Source organism: Choloepus didactylus, chromosome 8 (genome assembly GCF_015220235.1).
Source record: "Choloepus didactylus isolate mChoDid1 chromosome 8, mChoDid1.pri, whole genome shotgun sequence".
NCBI lineage: Eukaryota > Metazoa > Chordata > Mammalia > Pilosa > Megalonychidae > Choloepus > Choloepus didactylus.
The window spans coordinates 113,577,190-113,592,241 of NC_051314.1; the positions used below are offsets into that span (position 1 = coordinate 113,577,190).

The 15,052-nt window shown below is 34.4% G+C and overlaps 1 protein-coding gene across 10 annotated transcripts in view; it reads right to left on the bottom strand.

The window, feature by feature from the left end:
* Positions 1 to 1,428: 1,428 nt before the first annotated feature.
* Positions 1,429 to 15,052, bottom strand: part of PLEKHA5 (pleckstrin homology domain containing A5) — a 264,203-nt gene continuing 250,579 nt past the window's right edge. For 5 of the 10 annotated variants that reach the window (XM_037845005.1, XM_037845008.1, XM_037845011.1 and 2 more), the window contains 7 exons: positions 12,149 to 12,267; positions 9,230 to 9,439; positions 8,076 to 8,228; positions 7,462 to 7,586; positions 5,678 to 5,823; positions 4,342 to 4,447; positions 1,429 to 2,295 (listed from right to left, as the gene is read on the bottom strand). In XM_037845005.1, the coding sequence (XP_037700933.1) occupies positions 4,353 to 4,447; positions 5,678 to 5,823; positions 7,462 to 7,586; positions 8,076 to 8,228; positions 9,230 to 9,439; positions 12,149 to 12,267 (848 nt within the window). In that variant the 3' untranslated portion in view covers positions 1,429 to 2,295; positions 4,342 to 4,352. Of the gene's footprint in view, positions 2,296 to 4,341; positions 5,541 to 5,677; positions 5,824 to 7,461; positions 7,587 to 8,075; positions 8,229 to 9,229; positions 9,440 to 12,148; positions 12,268 to 15,052 lie in introns of those variants that run through there. The other 5 variants (XM_037845007.1, XM_037845010.1, XM_037845013.1 and 2 more) reach the window with 3 other exon arrangements.

Consider the following 15,052-nt stretch of genomic DNA (forward strand, 5'->3'; position numbering starts at 1 on the left):
AGGGACTGGGATGTGATGACTCAGGATCCACACCACGATGCTTCCCCACTCACGCATGGTGGAAGGCCCTGCCAGCCTGCCTGCCCTCCTTGGCATGTTCTCTATGCGTCTTGGGCTCTCTACTCAAATATCTGGTCAGCAGAGGGATTTGGGGAAGGTGAGCTCTTCTTTGAAAAATTAGTATCTACCTTTTTAATGTCCTCTATCAAGTACCTGTGCTGACTTATTGTTTGTAAACATAGGATTTTCGTCTGGTTTTCTGAAACACTGAAAAGAGCCACAGCTTCTTACTGCTTTCTTCAAGCTCCAGGGATCCCAGTGAAGGAACTACTGTCCTCTGTGAGGAACATTCTTCTTTCTTGGAATGGTGGAAAAATGTTTTAGTTCATAAAACTGAAGCAAAAAACAAACAAAAACCCAACCAAAAACTCCAAACAAAAACCAGCCAAATAACAATGGCCACTCTCTACCTCCCAGTACACTGACAAAAGATCTACAGTAATAATCATTTCATGAATAAAGAGAAATGATAATCTATTGACTACTTCCTTGAAGGTTTTGTGTGACATCTTTCGACAAAGGTACTAGTGTTTATATGGCTATAGAGTGCTCAACACCCTCCTAATTTATTCAAACTCTTTTCATTCACCTCCTACAATATAGACCGTAATTATTTGCATTTCATTTTGTTCATTTCTGTTCAGAGCAGAGGAATTTTTGTACACCTGCATTTTGAATTAATCTGAATTCTCTTTAGTATAGTTAAAAACAAAACAAAACAAAAAAACCCAACCAAAACCCTTACTAGTGCCAATTTGGTTTCAGTCATTTTTACACAGGAATTCAAAAGTATCACATTTCCTTGCACCGTGGGAACAATATATAGCTTGAACAAAAGGTTATAGAGGGAAGAAAATGTAATTGATCCTGAAGAGCGTGAACATCTGCAAAGAATGTATTGTAAGAGAAAATGATCTCTGAGGGTTCTACTTAGGATGAAATGGCTTCTGGTTCCCCATGTCAGAGAAACAACACCCTCTGCTCTTACTCACTCCTCCCAAGTCCATTCCACCAAGCAGAGTGAGACTGCAGACACCCGAAGCTCCTTTATAAGACACAGACACAAGCAGAAATATGTGTAGAATAGAAGTCTTCACAAAGCTAAATTTGGCTGATGGCCAAGAGGAAAAAAGTCAGCAAAACAATATTCTGGTCCAAATTATATCCTTAAATAAATTGTGATTGTGGCCAAGTCAAATTACCTCTCTGGGCCTCAAGATCCTCAACTTTGACACGGAGAGTGAGGCTGAGGCTCTTTTGTGGTGCTGTCTAGATTAGAAGGTTAATAGACTACTTTTTCTTCTGAAGTCTCTTGAGTAACAGATTTTCCATTTTAGATGGAAGGAACAATAATTCTAACACAAGTCATTTAAGAACATCAACATTTATTTAACATGATAAAAAAGAAATGAGATATGAACATTTGCATTTAAACAATAGTAAGTAGCCTTTAATACTTACATTACATGTGCTCATTGTATAATATATACACAATGAACATAATTACATTTGTACACAAACTAAGTACTAGGTTTGAAAACCTGCTTATTGCTGTACACATCTATTCCAATGAAGTATAAGCCCAGTACTGCAAAATACCTACAATTTTAATTGTTTTTAAGAAAAAGTAAGCGATAGCATTTGTGTTTAAGCTGACAAGAGAGTGGCAGTAACTGCTGACATTGCAATCTGAGAAATAATTATAGCAGAAAACGGGACATACTTCACTTAGCAATAATAAAATGGCACATTTTAAATATATATATATAAAATTTTTACAAATCAAGTGTGAAACAAAGCACTGCAGTAGCCAAAATGGGGAGGGAGAAAAAAAGGAAACAAGCTTCATTGGCAATAACTAAATTTATGTACTGAAAAGCAAAAAGAAATATAAATCCACCTAGACTTAAGATCTTAACATCAAAATCTGGAAATCAGTAACTATGTGAGCTCTGGCTGTAGATTACACATAAAAAAGCACCTTTACTTATGTGCTTTGAAATCATAGCAGCAAGCTGGTGTTGGAATAATAACCTTGAGATTATGGAGTGTACATATGGGCCATTAAAGCTGTTTTGGAATAAACATTTTCCAGAAGTGATAAAATGATGCTCTGTGGCCAAAAGCATCAGAACTATGAATTTCATAGATTTAAAATATGCTGTACAATATCTTCTCACAATGCTGAAGGTCCATGTCCTTAGCTGTGAATGGTTTCAACAGAAGTCAGTATAGCTGCAAAATAACAGAGGGGAAATTACCTTAACACCTGCACAGTTAAGGAATGACTATTTCCCAAAGTAACTAAGGATGACATTCTGTAACAATAGAACTGACAAGCATGGCCAAGAAAATCCTAAAACAGTACAATCAAAGGACATTTTCCTTCATTTCCACAAACTTAATTCACAAAGCAAAGAAACATAATGCAATTAAATAGCAATTCAGAATAAAAAATATACCCAAACTTGTGGCTGAATCCAAGATCAACAAAATGAGCAAAGATTTGCATAATTTCACTAAAATTTGTAATGTATAGAGCTGACTACACAGCACTGTCATTTGTAAAGCTTTCCTTAGTCCTGCCAAAACTTGCAGTTCAGAAAGATGACATATGCACAATGAGAAGACATAAAATAGTACACATTTGAGGGTCACCAGTTGTTTGTAGTGGCTGTATGCCACAAGACTAGAAAATATCTAGCAATAATTGTACACCATCCCAGTACATAATGCCTCTGGCACTTGGAGTTAGTGTTTAAAGCAAAACAAAACCTAACAACAACAGCCTAAGAAACCTGGAAATGTACTTGAGTTTTAACTCTAAATATTATTTATTACCAGAATGGTCCTTGCACAATGAATCGTAACCTGTTTATCAAAGCAAAAAATAACGAAAGTGGTTCCTGGTATGTATTTCCCTACTAAGATCCAGACAAAGGCCATCTATCAACCCCCTGCACAGTAGGAATCAAACGAGCATGATGTCTTATTTTTCCTATGCCTAGTATTATTTTGTCACCAGTGGCAACTGTCACTTTTGAAAGTATTAAGTTAAAAGTTTAAATGTATGAGTGACAAAGCAAGGCAAATGTTAAGACTACAACACACAGGTTGTTTGTAATTCCAGCAAGCACCTCAATTCTGAATAGATACTAACTGACAACAAAGGCCTCTTCTAGGCTCCAGGTAAACATGATCTCAAATAAAAGTTATAAACAAAATCTCAAATAAAATTTATAAACACAACAAGACAGTTAAACATAACATCTTTTTGGCTGAAAAAAAAGGACATAGGTCATAGCTATTACAAAAAAAGCATGAAAGGAAGCAGATTCTAGAAAATAAGCATTCCTGGATAAACTTAGTGAAGTAAGAATTTGTATTTTGAAAATCTAAAGATCAAAGATGTTTAGTAACAATGCTCATAACATGTTAACACTACTTATAATTGTATAATGGAAATTGTTCATAACCCAAAAACACCAAATAGTATTAGATCTGGTAGATACTATGAGGAAAACAGGCAGAAAGAGCTATAGAACTCTCTCTCTAAACCTCTCACCTTTTTTAAAAAAGTAGAAACAAAAGTGTTTATCTATAATTACACAATTTCAAGGAAAAAAATCAGTAATTGTTTATGAATTTAAACGTAAGACCAGTTCTAAAACCGTGGTCTAAGGAAGACTGTTTAAGAAAGGCTCCTTCTTTCTCTCTGCCCCTGCCACCCAGGTTGGATTTTTTTTTTTTTAAAGCTGTATATCTGACTTAAAAGATTTAATTATTTGAAAATGATTTCTTATATAGATCTTAAAGATTTTTAACAGTCCATCAAGTTGACTGTACCATAAATATTTCTTTGTCATTTAAAATAATTAACAAACTTCCAATGAAGGAGACATGCTATGATAACTGTAAAAAGTATTACATGATCAGTGTTAATGACTTAAGCAGAATTTTCAGATCAGACTATGGAAAGGAAGGCTAACTGGGAGCACAGCTGCAAAACACTGTGAGGCTTGTCTTGGCACAGGTCGTACTTTGCAAATTTTGCCAGTTTTACAGATAATGAAATAAAAGAAAGAGAAAATGCTGTTTCAAAGAAAATCACTGGAAGGGCTAATGTTGAAAACTGTGGTTCAAACACATGGCCTATTTGTTCTGCCAACTATCCCTAATGTAGAGTATTAATCCCAATTTTTATCCACTAAACCAACAAATGAATAAAATTCAAGTAAAAACTGTAACAGTAGAGCACAAATGCAAAGGGAAATGACGTACTTCTTCTGAGACTACACACACATGAAATGTGATCCTTCTGGGAGCTGCGGCTGAGTGGAAGGAACTGGTGATGCTGAGGACTCAGGAGACTGGGACAGACTTTTCACTACAACACATCAAGAAAATGTGAGAAGACAGAAACCTTTTAAGATACATTTGGAGAAGGAAATCCTGATGTTATGACTCCACAACAACAAGCACGTATTTTGGGAAGGAATTAATAGCTGTACTTGGGTTCAGGTGTTATTTTCTAATCCGGCAACTGATTACTCAGTAGGGAATGTCTCTTCAAAACTGTTTAAAAAATTCTACTCTACTCTTTTTTTTGTCTTAAGAGTTTTAATTTCAAGGTGTCTATCAGGTGTCCCATTCTGTCTTACCTTTAAAAGAACCTTTGCAGTCCCATGTAACTACAGACTATAGAGGAGTTAAATATTGTTATTTAATTGGACCACACTGCTTGATCCAGACTTGCTCTAAACAATAACTCAAAGGGGCTAATGACAATTAGAAAAAAAAGTAAGAACTTCCATGCACTCTGCCTTATAAATGTTAGAGGCAAAGGAAAAGACAGTCCTTAATATTTGTCACAAGACAATATGATTGATTACATAAATTTGCTATTATATGTACATAAGATAGAGTAAATGCTCTGTCTAGCAGCTTCATGCTTATCCCAAGAAGAAATGTCCTATAATTGAATTTCACCGTGTTTGCTCTTTTGCAGAAGGTGTGTGTGTTACTAGGGAAGTTTTTTTGCTTATTAGAGGAAGCAAAGCTGGACATATGCATTGGTGGTATGAACAACCCCCCTCAAAAAAGATCATAAAAGGAATAAAAAAAAGAAAAGGAAAAATGATTTAGAAAAATCCCCCAAAATTTCAAAGAATAGCATAGAACAATTCATTTTTTACATTCTACATATCATGATTTTCTAAAGTTAAAGAAAAACACAAATGTGGATTACAGTAGGGGTAAGAGTAAAAGAAATTACTTTAGAAATTAAATCCTCCACAGTTCACAAAGTAGAAAGACTTCTTAGAAAAACTTTACAGTATATATTAAGATAAAAAATAAATAAATAAACAGCATGAGTTGGTGATGTGAAAGGACTGATACCCAAACCAGAGTAGATTCTGTGGGGATCTAGATGCTTAGGCCACTGCTGCCTTTTCTTCCCTTTTCCACGTGTCTCCTTCCTGAAGATGGAGGTGAAAGGCAAAGAATGAACAATCTGCAGTCAAGGTACATAAATTGCCACCTTGCTAGGATCCTTACATGGAATTGAGAAGTTCAGAGGGAGCACCAGGGAGAAAATTATGAAATGTGTATCTACCTGCCATTGTTTGATTTCCTCTGGAAGCCTCAGGAGTTAGTTCGTAAGAAATTTCAGTTTCTTCCTGTTCATGAATACTGTCCTTTGTGATTTCTTCAGGGTGGCCTTCTGGTTTATGATTTGAGATCCGTGTCCCATCTTGAGGGCTAATGAAAATAGAGTAATATATTAAAATGTGTTTTAAGGAATGCAATGAGTCTTTTTTCTTCCATTTTTTTGGTCATAAAAATTCTCAACTATACTTAAAATTGTTCAGCCATCATTTATATTTAATGACTGCTAACATTTTAACTCACCGTTTCCCAAACCCACTACTGCCCAAATTGTTTTAAAGCAAATACCAAACATGACAGCATTTAATCTGTAAATACTTTAGTATATATCTCAAATAGCTTAATATCACCAAATATTCAGTCATTTATCAAATTTCCCTGACTGCCTCATAATGTTTTAGAGTTATCTGTCTGAATCAGGACCCAAACAAGGTCCATATCTTGCATTTGCCTGACACGTCTCTTAAAATCTACTTTAACCTAAAACGATTCCTCTACCACACCATTTTTCTTTGCTGTTTATTTGTGAAAGAACCTGGTTTATCTATCCTATATAGTTTCCTGCATTCTGGGTTTTGATGATTGTATTCCTCATATTTTCTATAACCTGATAGGAAGTTGAGACTTGAGCAGATTCAAGTTTGATTTTTTCTGTAGGGGAGGGCAAATGTACTTCACAGGCATGCACTCTCTATGCACCAACAAGCTGTCTCTTTTTTTGTGAAGTTAAAGTTGGTCAGTGAATTCAGGGGTTAACATCTATCATTTAAAATTTCCCATTAGATTTTTCGCTAATAGCTTTGGCAGCCACTAAGGAACACTGCTCAGATCCATTATTTCCTTACGGTTAGTAAAGCAGTGATAATCTAAGTCTATCATTCCTTACTGAATAAACATCTAAAAACATAAAAATTTCATCATGAACTATTTGGTTAATTTGTTTAGGAAAGGCAAGATAAATGCTTGATTCTTTCCCTGTATGTACCAGTTCTTAGAAGAATTAAGTTGATTTCTTAGCACTCTCCAAAGTGGCTGCCAATTTGTTGTTGTTACTGTTGGATCATTATGAACTCATAGATTTTTAATATACTAGATGTGTTTTAAGCTCTGCCTATTTAATAAAAGTCCAGCAGGGATTATTTCTTTATCAGACTTTGCCAAATACTTTACAAATTCATTTTTTCTATTCATTGAAAAGATAAAGGCATTCCTAATAACATTACAGCACAGCAGTTCCCTTTTCCAGCACTGGTAAATTTTTTATGGAGGGTGAGACTAAGGATATACACAGACTTCAAAAGCTGGTCAAGAAATACAACTAAATGATACATGGCCAATGACCATAACTTTTGGAAATGCCATCAGACAATTTAGACTTCAGATCAATGTCAACTATTATATGCGCAATGCTGAGATGTTTCCTTTGCTGCAGCTTATTGTGCTCTTAGGCATTTTTAAAAACAGTATGATTTACGGAATAATCCCTGGGTGCTAAGCACAGTGCAAAAGCTTCACATGTATTATCTGATTTAATCCTTACAACACATTTGTGAGTTAGGTAATATTATTACCACCATTTTTTCTAAGTGAGGAGGCTGCAGTAACTTGCTCAAGATCCTACAGCTCCTAAGCAGCTAATCTTAGTCTGTATCCAATACTTCTAATTCTGAATGCCACTATTTTACAGTAGTTACACATTTTTATGAATGATCCTTTAAAAAATAAATTTACCTGAATGGTACATCTTCAGGCATTTTTTCCTTGTTTTCTTCTTTATCTATCACTTCCTCAGAATTTATTCCATTTGGCTCAGGTTTGAAAAGGGTTTCAGTAAAAACATTTTCAGTTGTTTTAAACTGTAGAATAAAAAGACCTTTTTTTCTTTTTTCAAAGTATTCTTAAGACATTTATTACCAATTAATAAAGCTAAAATGATTCCAAAATAAGTTTATTAAAAATTATACCTTCCCCAATATCTACTGATAATAAATTTAAATTCAAAATATTAATAAAAACAGTAACATTCTCTACTACTAGGCTAATGCAAAAAGTTATTTGCCCAAAGGGATGGGGTACAGTGCTAAGAGGTAGCTACTTTGGGGTATAAGGTTATTTAACTGTGTTAATAATAATTTATTCCAGTCTTGATTGACCATGTTTCGAATTTTCAATTAACCCATTTTTGGATGTGGCTGAATACATCAACCAAATTAAATGAAACCTATCATTTTGTTTCATTCTATGGACTTTATGACTGAATGAAACATACTTTTATTTTTAACCACTTGATATAACATTAAAAAATCTATCCCTTTGCAATATCTGTCCTAAAATAATTTCTCTACCTCTTTGTTGAGATCTGTATTTTGAAATTCAGCTTCTTTTAGTTGGACAATTTCTGCTGCAGGAGTTTCATGGTTTGGCTTTACATCATTTTCTCTGATGACAGTGTCCAGTTCTGTAATGTTACTTGATAACAAATCATCTCTCTTTCGATTCTGCCCAAAAGATATATAGCATTTTTAGATTCATACTGTGCATGCATGTATGTTTTAAACATAGTACCTGACAAATGTGGAAAAAAACTGGATCTCCATTCATCAGGAATTTCCTTATGAAAATCAAGAGGAAAATTACACACACATATGCAATAGTTTCCACACATTTCTCTCATTTCTTCATTTTTAATCATCCATTTTATAAATCTATGATGTACAGTTACTCTGTTGTTCTTCATTAACAAAGTCTACTTTGGATTGGACAGAAAGAGGATTTTGATAAAGACAGGGAAGCACCTCCACCTTACACCATTATACATTCTTGGATACTACTACGACAAGGTGAAAACTGGACTAAAAGGAATAGATCAGCAAGAGCTACTGAAAAGGTTCACTAGTCTGCTTTTTCTTGTATTTATCAAGAGGGGCAACAAAATGAACAATAAAAGAGACAGAATGTTGTCACTTTACAAGGCTGAAGTTGAAATATGACATATAGTAGACTTAGGTTCTCTTGGGAAAATACCCAAAAGACAAATAATCCATAAAATCTAAGAACTTTTATTTAGAAATTCTCTTCTGCTACAATTTAGGTCATGTTAAATTAGGCTACTGAGTAATATACATTTTCTTGGGTGGGGAATTGGGGACTATCTTGGTGACTCACGTGGTATCTTACATTTGTTGAAAACACTCTTATCCTCCTTGTATCTCTGCGTAGTAGGAAGGGCAGGCTGTATTATGACCTGATTTAAAGTCTAGGAGATTGTGCCCACAACTGGTGCAAGGGCACTCAACAAGTAATTTAGCTCTTGTCTCTTGAACCCAGGGTTATTTCCATTTTACTAAGCTGTCATAGCTTACTATTATAAGAATTAAATAGCATAAAATAAGTATCCATATTGTAGACCTTTTAAAACGTAACAATCATGTAACTCTGATTCTGTGATTCAAGTGAGGACAGATTTACACACAAGAAGGATCAAAAGCAATTGATATACCTGGGTAAGCCTGAACGTATTATCCCTTAAACTCAAAGGACTTTGTAAGGGTGACTGATCTGAAGCACCAATAACATTTAATCCTTTTTTCTTTTCCCTTAGGCATGCTTGTTGGTGTCTCCTTATTCTTTCCATCTGCTCTTCCACAGTCATTCTAGGTCGAGTATTTTCAGCCAAACAGAGCTGTTCCACTGCACTTCTTGGTCTTTCCTTTAAATTAAAAATAAACTTGAAAATAAAGAAATACAGAATAACTTCTGAGAAGTATGATGGAATAAAAGCATGTTCTAGAATACATTTTTTGGTTTTCAGTATCAGAAGTGGAGATGTTGAATGTCATTTAAATCAAACCAGAAAAGCAAATAAAGTTATTTTATCCTTAACTGGTAACTAGTGATGCATGGTCAGTGACAGAAAGAAAGATAAAGAGGGAAGACTTGAAAGAGGAGAGAAGATGCACTTAGGGAGCGTACTTTGTAGGGCAGTTCTGCAGTAAGCGTATTTATGTTACCCAGTGGCCTATCCCAATGCCCTGAAATAGGAAATTTTCTATTGTTGGCTGCTACAATAAAAATTTCAAACAGGGTGAAACTAGGGGGCACATTTTCTAAATTGCAGATTTATTTATTTCAATGAAAACATAATGTTTTAAATCTTGCATTTACAGCAAAAGAACTAGTAGTGGAAACACCCTAAGATCTTTTATGATCAATAATAATATTGTAGAAGTACTTATTTTCTATAAATCGGACTGTTGTGTTTCAAAGCTTAAAATATTTATATGGCTCATTATAGTTTTCCAAATTTGTTTCTAGTTAATTTTATATAAACTAAAGGGTTTATAAAAATATTAGTTACATTAAACAAAAAATTGTTATTTCTCACTTTCTTCCTAAAGATGTAAAACAATATTGTCGTAAGATCCAAAATGAGTATTTTAGGAATTACTCCTAAGGAAATACTAGCTTACTTCACATAAAAGAAATTTTAAAGATTAAACATATTCTATAATCCACAGGTGTCCTTGTATTTTCTGGTCTGAATCAGTGGACTCCAGCTCAGACTGTAACAGGCTTTGCTGGAGTTTTGGAAAGAACCCAGGGCAGAGGTAAGTATCTCTGTACCAATCAATGTATGCTTGGCTAACTGCTAAGATCCTCTTCTCTCCACTGTAATTTGAAAGATGACTATACAGAGGAGAAACAGGTCTGGGGCTATTTTTAATTGTACAGAATAAACATTTTAAAGAGCTAAAATAGAAACTAAAAGGAAAAGGGAAAATGAAAAGCTTTAATAAGTAGAATTGATGATGACCCTATTTATTTGCAAAATAAAACATCTATTTTTGTAACAAACACACACACACACACACAAACAAAACAAAAAATTTAATTCTAGATCCTGATTGGACAGCTGGCTATTTTTGCATACTTTTCCTTTTGTGTTTAGTAAGAATAAATGTGTGCCATTCTCAAGTTTTTCTATGTTTTTGCAAAAATGCTGTCACACTGCAATTTGCTTTTTCAACTTACCATGCTGCAGACAACTACTTTATTTTTAAGTATGGATAGTATTAATTTTTATATATTTCCCCCAATATAATAACTGATTATGTAGAAGCATTTCTTCTACTACTTGTAATTGCAGAAGTAATATAAATCAAGTAATATCTTTTTGCTTGGTCTCAATATGCACTATTTTTTAGTCCTTTTTATGTTGATTTATTTTTAGTATTATAATTTCCAAATAGAACACCCTCCCAATCTAAAAAACACCTATCTTTCTAAACAAACAATAGTATTATAGAACCATGGCCACTGTTGTTAGTCTTGATACAGTTACTCATTATTTTTATTCCATGATAATTATTTTATAGGTCTTTATTTGCAATTTTGTACTTATTGAAAACATTATATTTCTTATGCATAAATTTGTAGGTTTTATTGTGCATATACCTTTTTTTAGTCGTAGGTTAGTATCTTTCAAAAATAATGTAAAACTTATTTGTAGTACTTTTCAGCCTTACAGGTTAGAATTATCTCCTAAAAAAATAGAGAATTTATAAGAATAAAAAATAAAGTTCTCCAGCAGCCCAAATTTCCAGAGAACACTTGCATAGTAAGGGGGTAAGCATCTTTAGTATCTTCCCAAGAAGAACAAGATTGCACAGGTTTAGAGCTACCTTGAATTAAATGGATTTTAGATGAAGGTGTGAAATACAGAATTTATTTCCCATCCCAACTCACATCTCTTAGGGTAACCAGAGGACCGTCAAATGCCAAAATTATCATAGCGGAGAGGCCCTGCAATGTCAGGCTACCTACAAAATCTATTAACTTTGAGTGGCCACAGAATACTATCACTCTCATCGAGGACATATTTTTTCCCTCTGTCTTGTTTTAGTTTATTTCAAACTAAGTTCATGTCCTTACATTCAGCCCCAGTGAATTTTGCCATGTTTGATTTGGCCTATCATCCCTCCCTTTTTTAAATGCAGTTTTACTGAGATACATACACACACCATACAAACCATCTGAAGTGTACAATCAGTGGCTTACAGTATCATCACATAGTTGTGCATACAACCCCATGACCGATTTTAGTACATTTTCACTACTATCAAGGACATTTTTAGGGGTGTCAAAGGATGTGGTACATATAGCAAGCTGTAAGAAAACAGGCTCCACACACCAGTGGCTAAGACTCCGTCTTCCAGCTCATCAAAAGAAAGCTAGATTAGATATTGATTAGTTCTGATCTCTGAGATGCTAATCACCTAAAGACAATTAAAAATTGAGAAAAAAAATTGAGTTTTTCTTAATTTAAAAAATTCTGATAAATACTAGAAATTGATACATATATATGATAAAACAATAAATATGGTTTGAGAATCCTTCTAGAAATTAATGAGTTAAATACCATTCTTGGATCCAACATCTTCTTAGTCTTCCTTAAGGTTACATATGAGGCTATTGTCGAAGATTCAGGTGTTGGTGATTTTGTTCTTGGAGGGACTACACCAACAGGAAAGTGGGAACCTAAAAATTAAAACAGCAGAAAGCTATACAAAACATCTTTCACAAAATACTGCTTTTTTCGACATACTCAGTTTCTAAGGCTTTTACATTCAGAAGGCAAATTAATGAAGTGAAAAGTGCTAGGAAAAATGTAGTAGCCTTTCATTAGTAATTATACCTCATAATAAGTCAGCCAATGATATTACCAGGAAAATTTAGAGTAAAATTAGAAATAAAGTTCTACAATTAACTGATAATACTAGTCACATAGAAAAATGATTAAAAATTTCTCTCTTTTGTGGCACTGGTATGTCTTCATTAGCATTTTAACAAGTTTACTTTCGAAGTAGCCATTTTTTCAATTCAGCAATATTAAATAGATCACATATCCTCACAGCAACTCTGTGAAAAAAATAAAGGTGGTAAATGAAGCACAGTATATGTAAGTTAATTTACTTCTTCAAGGCCATGCAGTTCATGGCAGCAGGGCAGGAAACTTCTGTTTTAGTCCTCCTTCAACTGCTGCTATGCTTCTTCATGAAGCATTGATAACATTTCCAGGTTAGAAAGACCTTAGTCCAATCTTCTCACATATTATACAGATCAGGAAAACAATGGCCCAGAAGGGTTAAGTGAATTCCCTAAAGCTAATTTCTGTTCAGTCTCTCAATCATACCATACCACCTCAATAAAAAGCCCACTAATGTTAACAATAGTTACCTATAGTTAATCATCATCACTTTCTCTTTTGCAATACCCAAAATTTCTAAAATAAACATACACAACTTTTGTAATTAGAAAAGAAACCAATAAATAACCATAAACAGATAAATCATTAACACAACATCAGTAAAAAATGAATAGTAAGTTAACAAACATAAAATGTATGCAGGCCAAGCAATTTCTAAATTTGAAAGAGCTTAATAGAGTTGCACACCATAGGAATCTTGATTAAACAGATTATATATATATAGTACTATCTTAACACTCAGTGTCTTACACTGAGGATACTATGAAAGAAAAACTTAATAAAATCTCAATAGTTTTGTTAAGAAAAAAGCATCCCTCTTTTTGGGCTCACTTAAAGTTACATCAGTAAAGAGCAAGAGTTTTCCAAATATCAAAGCAGAAAAAAAAAACAATACAGGCATACCTCATTTTATTGTGCCTCACAGATATTGTGTTTTTTATAAATTGAAGGTCTGTGGCAACCTTGCGATGAGCAAGTGTACCGGCGCTATTTCTCCAACAGCATGTGCTCACTTCACGTCTCTGTGTCACATTTTCGTAATTCTAGCAATATTTCGAACTTTTTCATTATTATTATATCTGCTATAGTGATATAGATCAGTGCTCTCTGAGGTTACCACACATCATGCCCATATAAGACGGCAGTGAGCTTCATCTATAAATGAGTGTGTTCAGGCTGCTCTACCAACTGACTACTCTCTGTCTCTCTCCCTCTCCTCAGGCCTCCCTACTTCCTGGGACACAACAATAATGAAATTAGACCAATTCATAACCCTACAATTGCTTCTAAGTTTTCAAGTGAAAGGAAGAGTCTCATGTATCTCATTTGAAATCAAAAGGTAGAAATTATTAAGCTTAGTGAAGAAGGCATGTTGAAAGCTGAGACAGGCTGAAACAGCTTTATTGCTTATATGGAGAAAGTTTTAGTGGTCTGGATAAAAGATCAAACCAATCACACCACTCCCTTAAGACAAAGCCTAATTCAGAGCAAGGCCTTACCTCTTGTTCAATTCTATGAAAGCTGAGAGAGATGAGGAAGCTGCAGAAGGAAAGTTTGAAGCTAGCAGAGGTTGGTTCATGAGGTTTAAGGAAAGAAGCTGTCTCCATAACATCAAAAGTGCAAGGTGAAGTGGCAAGGGCTGATGTAGAAGCTGCAGCAAGTTATCCAGAAGGTCTGCCTAAGACAATTGATGAAGGTGGCTCCACTGAACAACAGATTTTCAATGTAGACAAAACGCCTTCTATTGGAAGAAGATGCCATCTAGGACTTTCATAGCTAGAGAGGAAAAGTCAATGCCTGGCTTCAAAGCTTCAAAGGACAGGAGATAATGCAGCTGGTGACTTTAAGTTGAAGCCAATGCTCATTTACCATTCTGAAAATCCTAAGGTTCTTAAGAATTATGCTAAATCTACTCTGCCTGTGCTCTATAAATTGAATAACAAAGCCTGGATGACAGCACATCTGTTTACATGGTTAACTGAATATTTTAAGCCCACTGTTGAAACCTACTGCCCAGAAAAAGAGATTTCTTTCAAAATATGACCGCTCATTGACATACACCTAGACACCCTAGAGCTCTGATGGAGATGTACAACGAGATTAATGTTGTTTTCATGCCTGCTACCATAACATCCATTCTGCAGCCCATGGAGCAAGGAGTCATTTTGACTTTCAAGTTGAAATACATATGGTAAGGCTATTGCTGCCATAGACAGTGATTCCTCTGATGGATCTAGGCATAGTCAATTGAAAACCTTCTGGAAATGATTCATCATTCTAGATGCCATTAAGAACATTCATGATTCATGGGAGGTGCTTAAAATGTCAACATTAACAGGGGTTTGGAAGATACTGATTCTAACACTCATGGATGACTGTCAGGGGTTTAAGACTTCAATGGAGGAAGTAATTGCAGATGTGTGGAAATGGTAAGAAAACTAGAATTAGAAGTGGAGCCTGAAGATATATCTGAATTGTTGCAATCTCATGATAAGATGAGGAGTTGCTTCTTATGGATGACAAAGAAAGTGGTTTCTTGAGATGAAATCAACTTAG